The 19,586-nt window shown below is 37.6% G+C and overlaps 1 protein-coding gene across 3 annotated transcripts in view; it reads left to right on the top strand.

Moving 5' to 3' along the window:
* Positions 1–19,586, top strand: part of LOC121651201 (solute carrier family 41 member 1) — a 30,956-nt gene that overhangs the window by 3,371 nt on the left and 7,999 nt on the right. For all 3 annotated transcript variants that reach the window (XM_042003188.1, XM_042003187.1, XM_042003189.1), the window contains exons 3-8: positions 11,108–11,215; positions 12,523–12,594; positions 12,880–13,024; positions 16,778–16,924; positions 17,664–17,808; positions 19,143–19,222. In XM_042003188.1, the coding sequence (XP_041859122.1) occupies positions 11,108–11,215; positions 12,523–12,594; positions 12,880–13,024; positions 16,778–16,924; positions 17,664–17,808; positions 19,143–19,222 (697 nt within the window). The remainder of the gene's footprint in view (positions 1–11,107; positions 11,216–12,522; positions 12,595–12,879; positions 13,025–16,777; positions 16,925–17,663; positions 17,809–19,142; positions 19,223–19,586) is intronic.

Genomic DNA, 19,586 nt, shown 5'->3' with positions numbered 1-19,586 from the left:
AACAAAAACTGATACAGCCACAAAGCTGCCTTCAGCTGTTTCTATTTTCAGATGGCTAAGCGCATCAGAAAGTGTTCCTGAAAACAGCCCATCAACACTTCATATCTAGACTGCCCCAATGAAACGTGGATTTTAGAACCTCAATGTCATTTGAGAAAATCACCAGTCAAGTAACTTTAAGGCAACATCTGTGCCTTGAATTCACTTGTCCTTTTTTTTGTTCGTTGCCATTATTGTTTTTCAGTTTATAATTAGTTTTTAATGTCATTACACCATTTTTATTTATTCATTCATTTAATTTAATGAGGACAATGCACATTAATGAACACTTTATACATGACATTGTGTAATTATGCCAGAATTAGCTAAGAGCTATTTTCCGTCTGTAGTCCTCGGACATTTACAGACAAGATATACAGCAACAGATAACACTAGAATATGTCTCTCAGTGCATACAGTAACAAGAGGGTTTAGAGTATGTTTAAGCTGAAAATCATCACTTTCACACAAAAAAACAAAACATTTGATCTTGACAGCTTATTTGTTTTCTCTCCCTACCAGACAAAAACAGAGGCTGTAGTGTTCTGACTCTGATAGTGTTAGGCCAAGCGCAACAAAAAAAAATTAACCAGTCGGTTGCTCATCCACAGTGCAGATCCTATACCAGATTTCAGCATGCAGATGGGCAGCGGTGAACATACCTGACCAGAATCAATAACTACGATAAGATGAAACTAAAGGCTGAATATCAAACTGCCTCTCTGAATGTATGCATTGTTATTAGGTCTCACCATTTAAACAAATTACACATACTTTATGTTAAACCCCCCCTATTCAGGCTTTATCCTCAACTTCTCCTAAGTACTTTTGGAGAAAAGTGTCTGCCAGACATCTAAATGTAATAATTTGAGTTTAATTTTAATTTAATTTGAGTCATCTAAAACAGCAGGGGTTTCACAATTTCAGTCGCAAACACCAACGAGTGTTTTCTTGCAGGGTCGTGTCTCTTGTCTCGTGTTCTTAGGACACTTAGAACATATTTGTATTTGCTTTGAATCACGCCAAAAAATCTAGAAGTCCTGACCAAGGACAACAAAAATGTTTGAAAAAGATATTTCAGTGTTGTGACTACTGCTTTGATTTTGACCAGTATTTCTTATTTATAAGTCCAAAAAATAACAAGGCAATATGCAACTATCCAAACTATCAAAATATCCATATTTAATAAAAATGGGAAGACATAATGAAATCTATCTACTCTAACATAAATTGCAATGTTACCAATAAAATGTTAATTTGGCAAATAATTTTGAAATTGCAGTAAGCATTTACTTTTTTTAAAAAAGTTAAAACATTGTTTGATATTTCTTAAAAATTATGAACTGAAATATGCTTAAAAAAATCTTCCTGAAATTAGTGCTGTAAAGTCTGTCTCATGTCACAGCTTCGCTTTGTACAGAAAGCAGGTGAACCTGAGATAACTATTGGAAAAAAAAACAAAACTAAAGGTCACAATTCAGAGAGTGAGATTACGAAGGTTGATGGGAGAGGGAGAAAAGCAACGAGACCATCTGACGCAGAAAAAAAGGGATGTCACATGGTTTTGGAGAGGGGAAGGATGAGAGGCAGACACGCAGCAAGAAATAGCGAGGCGCATGTGAGGCGGTAAGCCGGTCGCATGCACAGAGCAGACAACCCCGTCTCTTTGCCTGCTACGTCACGACTGAGCTGAGTCGAGGGAGCAGGGCTGCCGCGATGCTGACAGGAGAGAAGGAGCACTTAAGCCTGCCAGAAGCCAACTGCTGCATATTGTCAGTGGATCTTTTATCGGCTTCACGGAGCTCATTTTGCTTTTCATTTTCACTCTCACTGTGAGCCTTCCAAACAAGACAATAGACTGGAACAGAAAAGACACAAGGACTTCCTGCTTAACTGAAGACATTTTTGGACTATTCCTCATCTTCTGATCCTTCTGCCTGTCAGTTACTGAGCTGCAGGATACAGCTGTGCCTTTAAACTGGAGTGAAAGTGGATTTCAGACTGGATCAAATGAACACTTAACTCATCTGAAAGGATTTTGAACTGAATCTAAAACTAATTTTGGAGCAACTAAAGCTTAATGACAACAACTTGAAACCTATGTTTGGATGTTAGAATCAGAGTAAAGTTTTTAGTGAAACCTGCCTTTTTAAGCAAAGACTAGACATTTGTTTCAGATGCTTAGCATCTGCGTATGTTGAGCATCATGACCTATGAATCAGAAATGATGTCAGTGACTGTGCTCTCCAGTACTGCTGACTCACCACAGGGCCAATGATGCCTTGCTTCATTGCCCTCAAGTTAGATCCAAAGACTTTAATTTTGACTTGGAAAATGGTTAATTAATTAAAGAGAATGGAAGAGTGAGTCATATCTGATGACATTAGCAGAAACATCAGCAGCTAAATACTATTACCTTCATCTTATGAGCTGATTTATTAAGTAATCTTTTTATAAACCCTTTAATTGCTTTAGTGGCTGTTGAAACTATTGCTCTTGTCTTGTTTTTGACCAAAGTCAGCAAAGTTAATTGGCTTCCTCTTCAGCACTCTCTCTACTTACCTCTAAACTTTTCAAGTTTATTTAGACATACTGGAGCCTAGTATCGCCTTACAATTTGGGCTGATGTTGCACCCATCATGAGATAACCACTGAGGTGCTTGAAGCAACCCCTCATTCAAAATGGTAGTAACTCGCCTGGAGCTGGAGCTTCGATACCAGGACAAGAAACTGCGTGGCGTGACGTGGAAGCTGACTCGATCAGAACATGGTTTCTTACCGGAGAGCGCTTGGCTCATAGCAGCACAGGTTATAGTGCCGTACCTGATATCAGGACTTGGAATGGTCTCTGCTGGAATCGTAATGGATCTAATGCAAGTATGGAAATCTACTGAATAAAAAAACACTGTTTCCTTTTCGAGAGAATGATTGATACAGGGTGTGCAGAATTATTAGGCAAGTTGTATTTTTGAGGATTAATTTTATTATAGAACAACAACTATGTTCGCAATGAACACAAAAAACTCATAAATATCAAAGCTGAATATTTTTGGAAGTTGGAGTGGGGCTCTTTTTAGTTTTAGTATCTTAGGAGGATATCTGTGTGTGCAGGTGACTATTACTGTGCATAATTATTAGGCAACTTAACAAAAACCAAATATATACCCATTTCACTTATTTATTTTCACCAGGGAAACCAATATAACAACTCAAAATTTACAAATATACATTTCTGGCATTCAAAAACAAAACAAAAACAAATCAGTGACCAATATAACCACCTTTCTTTGCGAGGACACTCAAAAGCCTGCCATCCATAGATTCTGTCAGTGTCTTGATCTGTTCACGATCAACACTGCGTGCAGCAGCAACCACAGCCTCCCAGACACTGTTCAGAGAGGTGTACTGTTTTCCCTCCCAGTAGATCTCACATTTGATGAGGGACCACAGGTTCTTTATGGGGTTAAGATCAGGTGAACAAGGAGGCCATGTCATTATTTTTTCTTCTTTTAGACCTTTTCTGGCCAGCCATGCAGTGGAGTACTTGGATGCGTGTGATGGAGCATTGTCCTGCATGAAAATCATGTTTTTCTTGAACGATGCTGACTTCTTCCTGTACCACTGCTTGAAGAAGGTGTCTTCCAGAAACTGGCGGTAGGACTGGGAGTTGAGCTTGACTCCATCCTCAACCCGAAAAGGTCCCACAAGCTCATCTTTGATGAAACCAGCCCATACCAGTATCCCACCTCCACCTTGCTGGCGTCTGAGTCGGAGTGGAGCTCTCTGCCCTGTACTGATCCAGCCACGGGCCCATCCATCTGGCCCATCAAGACTCACTCTCATTTCATCAGTCCATAAAAACCTTAGAAAAATCAGTCTTATGATATTTCTTGGCCCAGTCTTGAAGTTTTATCTTGTGTGTCTTGTTCAGTGGTGGTCGTTTTTCAGCCTTCCTTACCTTGGCCATGTCCCTGAGTATTGCACACCTTGTGCTTCTTGGCACTCCAGTGATGTTGCAGCTCTGAAATATGGCAAAACTGGTGGCCAATGGCATCTTGGCAGCTTCACCCTTGATTTTCCTCAGTTCATGGGCAGTTATTTTGCGCCTTGTTTTTTCAACATGCTTCTTGCGACCCTGTTGACTATTTTGAATGAAACGCTTGATTGTTCGATGATCACGCCTCAAAAGCTTGGCAATTTTAAGAGTGCTGCATCCCTCTGCAAGACATCTCACTATTTTTGACTTTTCAGAGTCCGTCAAATCTCTCTTCTGACCCATTTTGCCAAAGGAAGGGAAGTTGCCTAATAATTATGCTCACCTGATATAGGGTGTTGATGTCATTAAACCACACCCCTTCTCATTACAGAGATGCACATCACCTGATATGCTTAATTGGTAGTAGGCTTTCAAACCTGTACCGGTTGGAGTAGGACAACATGCATAAAGAGGATGATGTGGTCAAAATACTCATTTGCCTAATAATTCTGCACACAGTGTAGATGGATGGATTTAGGTATTGTGTAAAATGATATTGCAGTCAGAACAACTGCAATCCCACCGTACTTCTTGTCAGACTTTAGTACATATTGGTGCTTTTGCTAACTTCTTGTTTTCATTTTCAAAATAAGTCATAGTTTTATTAGTTTATACAAATAAATGAAAAGCGCTTGTATAAAATTGTCAGTAAAAATTCAGTAACAATGTGTTGTGCAGGGGTAGGAATCTCTAGCACTTCATGCTTCAATTTGATCATGACAAAGAAAGCTGTGAAGAGATTATAAAATTATTATTAGTGTATCTTTTTTAAATATACACTCCTTTTTTTATTTTATATACAGGACTTTTTTCTTTTTCTTATATACGGGACTTTTTTTTGTCGCCATGTGACAACTTGTCACTTTGATAACAAATTATTTTAACAATCCCTAACTAATTTATCTCCAATATTCTTTAAAGCAAAAAGAAAAGATGTGGCCAGTTAAGATTTTCTAATGGGTGATGAAACATAGAGAAAGATACTCATAGTGAATCAATACAGATGTCAGTAGATTCTGAATCTCCAGCAGTTGATTAAAAAAATCTTACAAACATCCTGTTTTTATGTACAGTAAGCAATTTAATTACTGATTTTGAGCATGTGAACCTCTGCTTATCATCTGCGATAAAGTGTGCATGAATGGTGACATAAGACTGTGGCAGTGTAGCACACATCACATGTTAGTGCTATCCTCCCTGTTCTGTTAAAACGTTCCACGGCTTCGGCTTTGGTCAGGATGTAGAGTGTGGGGATCACCATGTTAATAAAATGACTGTATCTCAGCTCAGAAGTAGGGCTGGGCGATTTATCGATAAAATCGATTAATCAATAAAATTGATTAATCAAATTTTCTTTTTGTGACGATTTATTTTTATGAAAATTGGGATTCCCCCATTTATATTTACCGCAAACGCTATCTTTAGGCTCAGCCCTCCCTTCGTACTATAACAATGTTTGTTTGAGTGAAGTGAGCTGTTACGCCTGGAATTTAGCTGTGCAAATAACTGCAGTGAGAAACGGTGCAAGACGACCTACAGCAGGGGAATTATTTCTGCAGTGGATCCCGTATGACAAGGATACAAGCTGCTCCTGTACCATAGAAAAAAATTAACTCTAACTTTCGTTTAAAGACAACAAAATGCCCCCAAAGATGAAAATCCTATTCTGCAGATTAAAAACTGCAGGTAGTGAAACTAGCAGCAGTTGGAAAAGTTGTTCAGAAAAGACACTGAGGATGAAGGAGTCAATGGATTCAGTGATGTGGAATGAGATTGAGAGTTGGTGAACTTGCTTGTTGAAGTTGCTGACTTGTTATGTTAACTCAGCCTATTCAGCCTCCCAGATTCTTTATGCTATAATGAACCTGAATGTGTTCAGGGTTTCCTCTACATAAATGATCACTGTCACCACAAAATAAAAGCCACCATGTCTGATTTTTTTTTTTCTTCAGATGTTACAAATGTAAATTATATTGTATGAATGCTTCTATACGAACATAAAGTCTCTATTTGCACACATTTACAGACCGTAACAAGAGTTTGAAATTGTACTCGTGATACAGCTCTGCAAATAATGTAATTTTGAAAAACAAACACTGGCATCTCAACTTCCTGTCCAGTTCTACTGCAGCTCATTTGACAGTGGTGGCAAAGAGATGACAGAGCAGAGTAAAGCTTGTCACATGCTCCAAGAGAAGAGAGAACTTTGTTCTTGTTCTTGAGGCCATTTAAAAAAAATTTGCTTTGTCCGTGACAGGGCGGGAATAACTGCGGGGGGAGGGGCGTATCTGTGTCTTTATGTGCAATGAACTATTGACTCTGGCTTTTTCATATTTAATGTGAAACGTCTTTGGTGGTGGGATTGTGCATGCGTATTTTTAGATGCTAAATGTGACGTAAACATTTTCGTACTTTCTCAGCTCCTCAATCAGCTGTTTATTAATGACACACTAGTTCTCCCTCACAATCCCTGGTGTTACGTTAACATACTGGACACATATTCAGCCTGTTGTTCTGTCTGCTGTTGCATAGTTCAATAACTTGCCTTTCCTGATTAAATGTTTGTTTTTGGATTTTGTGAAATAAATTTAGAAATAAATGCGACTTAAAGTCCAGTGCGACTTATATGTGGTTTTTTTTTTTCCCCCTCCCTTTGACACATTTTATGACTGATGCGACTTCTACTCTGAAGCGACTAATAGTCCAGAAATTCTGATGAATGGGTTCATGTCACCATCGTTTCAAAACACCTGCTTCCCTGTTTTTTGATGTCTAGATGTTGCATTGTGTAATGTCGACCCCTCTGAATCAGATTCAGATGTGGGAGAGAGAAAAGCCTTAGACAGTTAAATCAAATAAGTAGTCCACAGAAAGAGAAAAGGGACCATCGAGGGAAGAGGTATAGATATCTTTGATGTCATGGTGAGATTTAGAAGAAAAGCTCTGTTTTGCAGAGATGAAGGGCAAGAAAAGAATATTTTTTTATAGTCCAGTGAGCCTAAAACATCAAATTATTGAGTGTGAAAAGATTTTAAAGGCTGATGATCATATTTCTGTTGACACTGGTATCAGCAATAGCACTGGCATTAATAGCAGAGCTACTTCCTAACATTGTTCTGTTTGAGGGGTCTAGAATAGAACTGTGTTGGCTCCTGGCTCATCACATAGATGTGGGCCATGTCCCGAGATAGCTTCGATGTATGACAGCCATCAGCTAGTTGTACAAGTCCAGAGCCTGAGAGGAATGCTTATAAATAGTCACACACTTGCAGAGAATGCAGAAAGTACAACTCCACGTCATGCTGCGTGCATTCAGTTTATTTTCTCCACCCTTAAACACCTGTTTACTTTTTCCTGTGACTTAACAATTTTCTCTCAGATGAATACTTGTGGGTCTCACAGTTTATATGCAAAGCTTTTCACAGATGCTTGCATGTAAATTATGCAGATGAGATGTTTTAAAAATACATTTAATATTTGAAAGTGACATTCATGCGTACATGAAGCTAAGCTTTGCTGGCAAATTTGGATAATTTTAAACAGAAAATGAAAGTGCTGTGGTATAAATGCCAGTTTGGCCAAAACACTTCTATTCAGCTGATATTATTTCATCCCATAAAGCTGTTAGACGAGGTTGTTTTAGTTCTTCCACAATGTGGCGGCATATGTAATTACTAATACTTTTTAATTTGCCCATTTATAAGAAATGACTTAGATGATTTGTAATTTAGCCTGGTGGAATATTGGATAATAAGCAGTTGAAGAACCTATTGAATTTTGGTTTGAATTGTTTTAGTTGAAAATGATAAACACATTGGCCTTTTTTGAAGACACACCTGTGTAAGTACATGTGTAACATAATGTAGAGCAATCTATTGGCAGATATAGAATATTGTTAAACTGTTTTCGCCAGATTAGAGCTGCTTTAAAATCTTAACTGTGGCATTTTTATTGCCTTTGAATGAGCAGTTTACAGCCGAGTACTAGAGGCAGGTTCCTTTCCTAATGAAAATGACCCTTTTGATGACTCCTTCCCTCTTGCTGCCCACTCCCCCATCAGATCCAGCTGGTTATCTTCCTGTTAACGTACAGCCTCTTTCTTTTAACCTTCCATTTTCTTTTGGCCAAGTGTATTTAATTCTCAATCAGATACATTTTTATACAGTGTGATCCAGTCTCACTATGACGACTTCTACCCTTCCTTTATATTACTTTCCTATAATGGACTTTTCCACTTTGTGAAAATCCCTTTGTAGTTTTCTTTTGCGACTCTCTGCCATCTATACATTCCTTTTTACTTAATCACTGCCTATGCTTTTCCTTTTCCAAGTGTGATTGCTAGTCTTATTCCATCTTACAGTGCACTTGAAAGGCTGTTTCATTAGCTGATTGTGACAAAGTTCAGTGATGAAATGATCGTATGGTTTCCATCATGGCTCTTGACTTTGTGCATACCACCACCCTGTCTGTTCTGACCTCTACTAACTGCAATCAAACAAAGACTATAACTATTATGCATTATATAATAATAACTAGTTAGACTGATTTTTGGAGGTTGATAGTTTAATTTGGGTGAAATACACATAATCTCCACATACATACTCCCATTTAGGTAGAAACCATTTGAGTTAAATGTCTCTTGATGTGCATGCCTTAATTTTCATTTGATTAATTTGCTACTCATATGTCATGTCTGTGCCAGATACAAGACTAACTGGAGTAAAACAGCTGATCTCTGAAGCTCTTCCATACTTTCCATTTGCCATCAGTCTTTCTTTCATTATCCCTGAAACTGAGAATATTCACAGTTCATCTGTGATGTCTTTCATTTGTTTTATTCTCCCCATTTTTTAAACCTGATCTATTACCCGTGTGTTTTACTATTTGTAATAATGGAATTAAAACAGATGCATAATCATATTTAATTTTTCTGAATGTCTTTGCTGCTGCTCCATACACTAGTGATGTTGTGCACCATATAATTTCTATGTACTCATGTACCCTAGTTAACATATTTTCATACCATCTACACTGGTTGACAAATTGTTTGCTTACCTTTTAGAAACAATTGCTTGTGGGTAGTTTGCCCCCAGGGCTAATGACTTTTTCCCCCACTTTCTTTCATGGCATTTGGTACTTTTTCCACCAGTCCCATGATCTGCGATATAGAATTAATTTGTAGAAGCCATCTAATGTCACACCACACATTCAGATTGAATAATACTGGACTAATTGCACTGCCTTGTGGAATACTACTTCCTATTTTAAAATCCATCCGTCCTTGAACAGTGACTTCAATTTATCTCCCTATTTAAGGTAATCATCCAATTACTGTATTTTCCAGACTATAAGTCGCACTTTTTTTTCATACTTTGGCTGGTCCTGCAACTTATAGTCAGGTGCGACTTATACAGGTGAAACTCAAAAAAATTTGAATAATGTGCAAAATTTTTTTATTTCACTAATTTAACTTAAAAGGGGAAACTAATATATAGACTCATTACATGCAAAGAGAGAAATTTCAAGCTTTATTAAGTATAATTTAGATTATTATAAATTATAACTATTATAACAAATAAATGCTTGAAATATCTCACTGTGCATATGAGTCTATATAACAGTTTACCTTTTTAATTTGAATTACTGAAATAAAATTTGTGCAGTATTTAAGTTTTATTGGTATATATAATACTATAATGTATACATACTGGGAGGGGTATCTGTGTCTTTATGTGCAATGAACAACTGACCCAAAAGGTCCTCTTTGCAGAGTAAATTTGTTCAGCACAACATGGCAGCCAGACAATCATTCTGCTATCATGATGGACAGGAAAGGTTAAAAAAATAAAAATAATTTTTAACATGAAACTTCGTCGGTGGCAGGGTGGGGTTGTGTGTCGGTGTTTTTAAATGCCAAATGTGCAAATCAGCACCTCAATCAGCTGTTAAGTGTAATAAGAAGACTAGTTCTCCCTCACAGTTTAAGAAAATCCCTGGTGTTACGCTAACATACCAACCCCCTGTTTTTCAGAACGTAATAAAGCTATCGTCTTCTGCATCTATTCTTATCGATGGAGATTCTCATAGAGCTTATCACTGTTAGATAAGCTTACTTGCCTACCTAATTTGTCTGACTCGAGTAATAATGTATATGTGATAAACAACCTTATATGTTGTAACAATGTAAGCATTAGTGATGAATTAATATTTATTGCAACTGAAAAATTTTCCTCCTAAACCCTTGATTAATAAGGCGACCCTTAATCAATTTCAGTAGCTTTTTTCTTTATAGCTATTAGATTTCTTTATATAAGTTCGGATTTTCCTGAAGCTCAGTTTACAGCATACTAATAACTATGAAACATCTTTAAGATTCAGTTTTGTTCTCAGAGCAGCCATTTCTGCTGCAGAAAGGAATAATAAGTTCATGCAACGGCACATCATCTGGAAGAAGAGCAGAATGAAGCAACTTTCGTCTAACGCTGACAGAGCTACTTCACATTCTCACATGCCGAACATAAATAATAAATGTAGCCTTTAGTCTGTACCGAAGTGTGTTTCTGTGTCGCTCTCATTCTGTCATTTATGTGTCTATATATCAAGACTTCATCCTATTTTTACCTTTTCTTTGTCTTTTTTCCCTGATTTGCTCTGTAAATCCCCGTTTCTTCACCCATCTGTGAATCACACCGCTGCTTTTTTTGTGTGCATTTCTACCGTCGTGGACCTGCCAACTGGAGCGGCAGTCAGGAAACAAGGCAGAATCTGTGAATCTCAGGACTCTTAAACCCACTGAACCTATGTGGCATGATGATGCTCAGAGATGTGGAAAGTAGGCTACTGGGTTATTCTTGAATATGTGATGGCCTTATTTAACTGCATCAAAGTTCAGAGGGTACATGTTAGGAGGTGGCGGTGACACTGATGTTTTTTTAAGACAAGAACAAGGCCGCCATAATCTGAAATGACTTCGATCTTTGTGTTGTGCTCTGTAAGTCTCTTTAATATTTCATTTCCCCACGTCTGTTCCAGCACTGGGAAGTGTTCAAGGTGATAACAGAGGTTTTCATCCTGGTTCCTGCTCTGGTTGGACTCAAAGGAAACCTGGAGATGACTCTGGCTGCTCGCCTCTCCACTGCTGTAAGAACTTCTGTTTACTTAGTATGTGAGAAAACAAAAGTAAAATGTTTACTTCTTAAATAGTTTTTTAATCTGCTTCATAATTGAGCTTTCTTTTAATATTATTGTTTCTTCTAATCACCAAAGTCTAAAGTCTCATTTACTGTAAGTGTTGATTTATAGTTGAATGCTAAATTATTCAAACTCCACTGCATATTAGGTGTGTGTGCCTGCAGACACCTAGGACCCCGTAGAAACTCTCCTAAATTCCGTCCTATGAATGATATGTAGAATGCTCATAAATACAAAAATCTGGATTTATCTACCATGCAAGGCCAGTTATACCACGTTAGTATGTAATCAGCTGTTGATAAATCCCACATGTTCCAAATAACTTGCTTGTTCCTGTGTACGGTAATTTTCACTCAGAAACGCCCTCATTTAACCATATATAGAAACAACACGTCTTTTGAAGTAGTGCAGAAATTGCTTGTGTTTCTCCTTGGAGAGATGGAGAGAAAGAAAGAATAAATTTCTGCTGAGCTTGAAGCAAAACCAAACATCTCTGTTTAGTTCACTTTTTTTTTAAAAAAGGGAGAAATTATTAAATTTTCCTATATCAAACTATAAAAATAATTCAAGAAAACTGTTTTAAAAGGCATTGCAGCACACAGACGAGACGGTTCTTCAGCTGGAGGAGGGAAACCAACAGAACGTCCTCTACTGGATGTTGTATTTTTATCCTGTGAAGCTCTTTAGTTAACCTCGGTCAGTTTTACATGTTTTTTAGAGATTAAGGAGACTTGATTTGCATTCCCAGCATCATTGCGGCATTACTCTTTGATCTGATTTAAATTAGTTCAAGAAAAATAAATGTGTCTTGGTCTGGAGAAAAGACGCATCCAGCGTGGATGGTGTAATGCAGCTCAGTGATGGTAAGAGAATGCCAAACTATAATATAACTTAATGTAACTATGCAACACAGATCCCAAATCACGGCAGAACTATCAGGATCTCTTTTAGCATCTGATCAGAAATAATCTCAGCAATCAGCTGATTGTCTGTTGACTCACAGAGGAGCGCAGAGTTTAAAATATTAATTGATAAGGGCAGATCAGTGGTAACCAGTTCTCACCTGTCTGTCACAGGTGTCTTGTAAGTTTTGAAACCAACAAACAGGAAACCGATAAATACAAAATCACGGAATAAATGCAAAGCGATCTTATCCATTAGGTTCCCTGTAACAATTTTATTGACAATATATAAAGTGATGCCTTACTATGCTCAACAATATAATGAAAAGGAATGTTATGCCGTCATGTTTTCAGGCAAATACAGGCCAAATGGATGACCCCAATAAACAGTGGACCATGGTGTGCAGCAATCTGGCCCTTATACAGGTAGAAACTGTGTGAACTGTAAATGTACCTTGTGAGATGATGTAAATGCAGGATAATGATTGAATCATTAAGCAGAGTGATGTTTCATAGGTGTATGTTTAGGCCATTTTTTTAAACAGCCCAACAGGACAGCCTTGTTTCTAATAACATTTATACTTTCAGTTTCAAAATCTGCTATTTTATTAAACTTTCTGAAGAAAATCATCGCTCACGTCACTGATGTCAGCCTTCTGAATGTTTAAGTCATTGGTGTGTTGAATCTGTGAATTTTTTCTCTTTCTGCAGGTGCAGGCCACAGTGGTGGGATTCCTGGCAGCAGTGGCAGCTGTCTGTTTAGGGGCAATTTCTAGGGGAGGTGTTGAGCTGGATCAGGCAGCTGTCCTGTGTGCCAGCAGCATCACCACTGCCTTTGTTGCTGCTCTCTCCTTAGGTAAGGTCATATTATATATATCTCTCTTAATCCTTGATGTTCTAGTGCAATTAATTTATGCAAAGTACACTGGTAAAAGGTGGACATTACAACTCTATAACCTTATATTTCTGATATAACCGTATATCTTATATCATCATAATAGGAAATATTAATGTTTCACAATATGCTCACAGCACATGTGCACACCAACGTATGCTTGTGGCCTCGGGAGAGAAATGAAGGTTTGGAGCTGGTAGAACTCCAGCAGAAAACGGCTGACTTTCAACAGGAGATTGAACAGGATCTTCGGCACGACGCTTTTTTAGCTGAAAATCACACAATCACTTATGACTGTTTACTTTTTGGTGTGTATGCAGTGACTGAGAGGCTGTTCCAGCTGCAGACATGCACAACTAGCAAAGGAACTGGCTGAAGGTTCTGGTAAAGCTGGCTGTGAAGCTCAGAGAACGTTGCCTGGACCCTTGAGATGAAAACTTTTCTGAACGTTCGTGATTCCTTTCCTATTCTTCCTGGGTCACTGCAGACGCTTCTGCCAAATAAAATCATGCTCCTCTTAGATTGTAGAGCATATACAAACCTCTCATTTCCCTCTTGAGGCCACAAGCAGCAGACCCGGGCCGAGCCAGGCAGTCAGGCTGAGCTGCATCATCCTCACTCAGAGCCTGTGATCGCTCAGCGTTGTGTGACTGATAGGCGAGGATCTGCCCCCAAGACACACCCTGAAACACCGCCCACATCATTTACATAATCCATACACAAACGTAAGAAAAAAACACGGAAATAAACACATTTGGAGAATAAATAGAGGGAAAAAATAAATATGACTGAATAAAAAAAGTCTCGATAAAATAATAGATAAAATGTCACATAAAAATAAAATAATTTGGGGAAAAAGGAAATGTAAAAGGGAACTAATACAGAAATAAATCAATACAGGCATAAAAATGAAGGAGGAAAGAAATTTTACAAATTAGCAAATTGATTAAAATAACTAAATATTACATGGAAAAGTAAATAATTAGGAGTATTAATACAAAGTTAAAACTGTTGAAAACAACAATAGAAACATAAATTTATGTCACATTTTAAAAGTTTATTAAAGAAAAAAATTTTTTATATAATTTATTGTCACGTTAATGTGTTTATTGAGCCATTTTTGTATTTCTGTATTTATTTTTTATTCTGGCAGCTTCAGTCCTCCACACTGGTGTAGTGTTTTCTACAAATGATTTCATACTGAATAAGTTATAAGGTGATATTTTTGTGCTTCATAAAGTGGTTATTGCAGATTGGGGTCCAGAATTCTGTGGAATATTGATGGAAAAGTTTTGTTCCCATTTGAAAATTGAAAGAATATTGTCTTTTATTTTCAAACTGGTTAAGATCAAATTCTACCCATATTTATTACAAGCATGTAAACATCCGCTTTCACAAGTAATTCCAGATGATTCCAGAGGTTGTGTCTGTAAATGAAGATCTGTCACCCTGTGAAACGAATCTGTAGAATTCTGGTTTGTAAATTTGTAGAAAAGACTCAAACTGTTTGGATGGTGACAACTCAGTCACAAAGCCTGGAAAAGGCTATAAGAAAGAACTATATGGCGCTTTGTTTCTTTTATGCAAACAAGATAAAGAGAGCTGTGCAACAGAAAGCTTACCAGATGTGGAAATTAAAGGTAGCCATTTATTTTATGTAATGGTCCGAGCTGTTAAAGAAAGAAGAAACATGGTGGAAGTAAAAGGCTTCATACGTTAAATTGAATCTAAAATGTCAACAGCTTCATCAAGTATAGCGATGTAATGATTATAGATTTTTTTGTATGATTACTGTCAAAGAAATCATCAAGTTTTTATGATTGCTATGTGTTAATTAATTTTACAACACTAAAAATATGTAAAATCAAATTAAAACTTCTTTTAAGTCTTTAAGTTTTATTTATTTCTCTTTTCATGCAAACATAACAACCAGGTGGTCTTATTCCAACACAATCCCTCTGCTGTGTAAACAGGGGAGGGCGGGAGCACATGACACCACTTTTAAAATCACTGCATTGCCTCTAATGCGCTTCAGGATGGATTTTAAGATTCTTTTATTAGTTTATCATTTAAACCACTTAGTCTTAATGGTCTTGGGCCTCCTTGGTTATTTGACCTGCTTTAAAATTTTGAGACCTTACAGACCCAGAGGTCCTCTGATCACAGCCTTTTAATTGTTGCTTAAGTCAGGAGTAAAAACTACGGTGAGGCCTTGTTCCACCGCGACAAGCCTCGTCTGTGGACCAGCCTGCTAGAGAAACTCAGGGCTGCAGAGACTGGTAATGTTTTTAGACGCTCAAGACCTACCTTTTTAACTTCTTTTATACCTGAATTTTATTTTATTTTGTTTGTTGTATCTATTTATTTTTTACTTCATATTTTTATTTTTGACTTTCTGCTTAATTATGTACCTATTTATGCACTTCATTTTTTTATTGTTCTTATTGTTTTTAGGTTAATTTTGGTCTTGTTTTTACTTTTTAACTCCAGTGTTTTCCTCATGAGGATCCTCCACACCAGGGGCTACGCCTAAAATATTCCATGTCTTTCCTTTTTTCACTGCAACATTTTTATTGCTGCTTTACAGGCTGGTGAGCCGTCCTCTACCACACTTTGGTCTTTTTTTTCTCTATAGCCAACAAAGTCCAACATAGGTGACTTGATTCGTTTGTTTGGAGGAAACAGATGTTTCTCTGCCTTGCTCTTCCACTCTAACACCTTTTCTGCAACTTGCACAAAATGAAAACAAAGCAACTTGAGCAGCAACAAGTGGATGTGGTGTAAATTTCTGTTCATGCCGTGCATAAGTTGTGCTGATCTGCTGATATGATTTAGACACGTGTTATGGAAAGTGATATTGAGGGATCTTTACTATCTCGTGGCTTTTACTATCTAAGTTGATTGTGAAATCAACTAATGGTGACGTCCATATGAACCATCTGTGTCACAGAAGTTCTGGCAACATTGTCTGTCTTAGAAATCTTATCCATTTTCAGGAACGGAGGGCTACAAAGTCACCTGCCCTCTAACTGAACATTTGAAATGTGATTGAGTTGTCACTGTCCAATCAATTTGTAGAATAAAAACAGGCCCAAAATTCACACCTATAACTTTAGACTCACATGTGGTGTGGGAAAATTGTGTAGAAAGTTTTACACCCACTAGTTGCATTCATTGTAGAAAATCCTATTAACCCAAATATTTTTCATTTAACCCATAAAGGCCCGACCCATGAAAAAATTGTAAGAAAAGTCCAATTTTTTAAATATAAGGTCTTAATTGGGCCCTTTCACAAAATGTAACCAAAAAATTTAACATTTTTTTGGGGGGAAGATATCTACCATTTATTACCATGTGATAGTTTAAAAATGTTATAATGTGGTTTTCTGCTTCTGGGTATCTGTTAGGGGACAGAAGACAAATTTCAGTTTTTGCTGAAATAATCATGGCTCCCTTGGGGAGCCCTGTTAGAATAAATAACATAATTAATGATGTTTGTGTACCTAGGCTTTTAAAAGGGATAGAAAATTAAGAACCAATCACCAACACACTCGTCTAGTACTTTGCTATATATTTAAAAGCAGTCTTCTTTTTTTTTCCATCAAGTTTCCACACTGTGTGGTTGGCTGATGAAGAATTGTCTCACCTGAAAGAAACTTTCAAACTTATATTTTCTGTCATTCTCCGTGTTATTCCTCCATCCTTCCTCTGCAGGTCTCGTAATGATTGGAGTGATCATTGGCTCCAGGAAGGTCGGGATCAACCCCGACAACGTGGCCACCCCCATCGCTGCCAGTCTGGGGGATTTAATCACCCTGTCGCTGCTGGCTGGAGTCAGCAGCGCACTGTATGAATACATAGGTAATATCAATATACATATAATATACATATATATATGTGTGTGTATATATATATGGAGATAAAGAGAGAGAACGAGAGAGAGAGAGAGTGTGTGTGAGTTTGGGACCATGTCATGTTTATTAGAACCTGCTTAACTCAAGTCTTTCCACAGGATGGCAGCAAAAAGCAGGTTTAATTATTGACACAGATCATTATCATGATTGTGTGCATGTTTTGAGTTTTTGTGCTTTAGTTTAGAAACTGTGCCTGTTTTAGTTGGACGTTTTCTGAGGTGCTTTTTATAAGCGAGTTGTGCTTTATCTTTGAGTTGTAAAGGGACCCTCTGTGAGGGTACATTATTGCTTGTGTTTAAATGTTTATGTTGCATTTAAACAATAGAGGTGTGTGTAAGATACAACTGAACCTGTTTTATAGCATTCTTTTAAAACTATTAATGGAAAATGCTGTGTTGATAAACATCCCAGTACTCATTAAAACCGAAGTTATATGGTGTTAAATACGGCCACGGCTCAGGAGCCTTATTGAAACACATGCTGAGACTATGAACTCAGTGTTGCTGTTGCTGGTTGGCTGCTTACCTTGTGTAGCAACATAGTATCACTCCCGATGCACGGTGAGTGTAAGGTGGTTTAGTAGTGTATCATCTCCTATCTGAAGGTATAGCTGACCATCAGCATAGACAAAGTATGTTAGTTTATTTATTATTTAGAGTTTTTTAATCACTCTTGTTCCTCCACAGATATTTGGTACCTGTCCCCCTTGGTGTGCCTGGTCTTCTTGGCTCTGATCCCACTCTGGGTGGTGGTGGCCCGACAGAGTCCTCAGATCAGAGAGGTTCTTCGCTCAGGGTGGCAGCCTGTTATTGTAGCCATGTCCATTAGCAGGTAACTCAAATCCTTCTCTTGAGTTTATCTGATTATTATAAATAACTTGACTTTGAAAACAATAATTAGTAGAGTTAAAGATAACATGAATCAGTGCTATACATCACTTTATTTATTACTGGGTCCTTGCTTAGTTTGTGCCTCACAAACTGGTGCTGTGCATATATGCGAGTGAACCATTTCAGCTTCTGGTTTCAGAGTTTTGGGCTGATCTACAGGTGATGGTAATCTGTCACCATGTGAAGCATTTTAATACATTAAAGGAGATTTATTAGTCTCTTTTTCACAAGCTGACACAATTTCCTGTGGTCGTAACATCTGTCTGACATGTTTATTCTCCTACCTGTACTTGGACCATGGATAGTTAGACCGCTGATCCCACTTAACCTTCAGTCTTCTTTGGAGTCTCATGTTGAACCAACCCAAGTTATTAAAGCACGCCCCGCAGACCCAGCAGCTGCTGGATGGTTAATAACTACCGAGAACACGCATCTTACGTCTTCTGTTTCTCTGTGTTGGGTTTTGTGATGGATGTTACTGTACTGATGGTGCATTCAGTGACAAATTAGAAATCAGAATTTTCAACTTCCAGCTGATAAAAACATGAAAGTCAGTTTTTGTTGTCGGAGTATAAAAATGTAACAAAGTCCTGATAGAACATTAATAGTTAATTTATTCCTTTATATCTATTGTGTGAACTTACTAACGATGAGATCTGATCATAATAACAAGGCAAGAAAATACATTTAGAGTCTCCATTCCCCAGGTACTGTGAATGTAGAATCATATGAAGTTGAAGTTAGGTGTAGAAATTGAGGGATGGGGGAACTCTACAGAGTAGCTTAACCTTACCCTGAAAATCTGAACAGTTGAGTAAATATTACAGTTTCAAACATTGGGGGGCCTCAAACAAAATGCCAGGTTTTTTTTGTTTTGAAGCTCGTAGTGACTTCACAAACTCAAAAAGGAAAATGCAGGTTAATGCTCCCTTTGAACAGCTATCTTTACACCTGCTTTATTAAAACAGAAATTCTTTACATTCATCACATCAGTTGGATCGTTTTCATGGCTAATAATTATAATAACTGGAACTTTTACATTGAAAAACTACCCAGAATCCTTCACTCTGCAGGTTCTAAAAACAACACAGATACGTTCACTAATGTATGAAAAATCTTCTAGAAAGGAGGAACAAAATGCAATTGAAGGTGAGAAATGAGAGACCATAAGATCTGGTGTAAAATTCAGAAGAAGTCCCCCTAGAGATACAGAAAAGACATAAAAGCAATGTTATACAAAAGCTGATGTTCTGATTCTTTGTGTGATTTTTCTAGTTTTGGAGGCCTTATACTGGACAAAACAGTGAGTGATCCAAACTTTGAGGGGATGGCTGTCTTTACGCCTGTCATCAATGGTAAGCCGAACGGTTCAGATCTCATCTTTGTAGGCCCTGCCCTGTTTATACAGCACTGTTTGCCAGCATATGGCTTATTTCAGCATATTCTGACTTTACAAAACTGAATTGGTAATTGGTTCCCTTTAGAAAGCTCAAATCTGTTGGAGTTTGTGTGTTTTAAAGATGCCTCCCAAACGATGGTGTCATTCAGAAGCAGCGCTTTAGAGGATTGTGCTGTGTCCTCTGGCCTGTGTTACCACCGAGGCCCCTGGTAACTGCTCTTTCAGGGTTTTTAAGCATTGTGTTAACATGACTTGCGTGACATGGCATCTCTTTATGCCCAGTGATGACATATGAAAGCGATTATGACCTTGTTTTTCGC

This window comes from Melanotaenia boesemani, chromosome 13 (assembly GCF_017639745.1).
Source record: "Melanotaenia boesemani isolate fMelBoe1 chromosome 13, fMelBoe1.pri, whole genome shotgun sequence".
Classification (NCBI taxonomy): domain Eukaryota; kingdom Metazoa; phylum Chordata; class Actinopteri; order Atheriniformes; family Melanotaeniidae; genus Melanotaenia; species Melanotaenia boesemani.
This window is presented reverse-complemented; position numbering and strand designations above follow the sequence as displayed.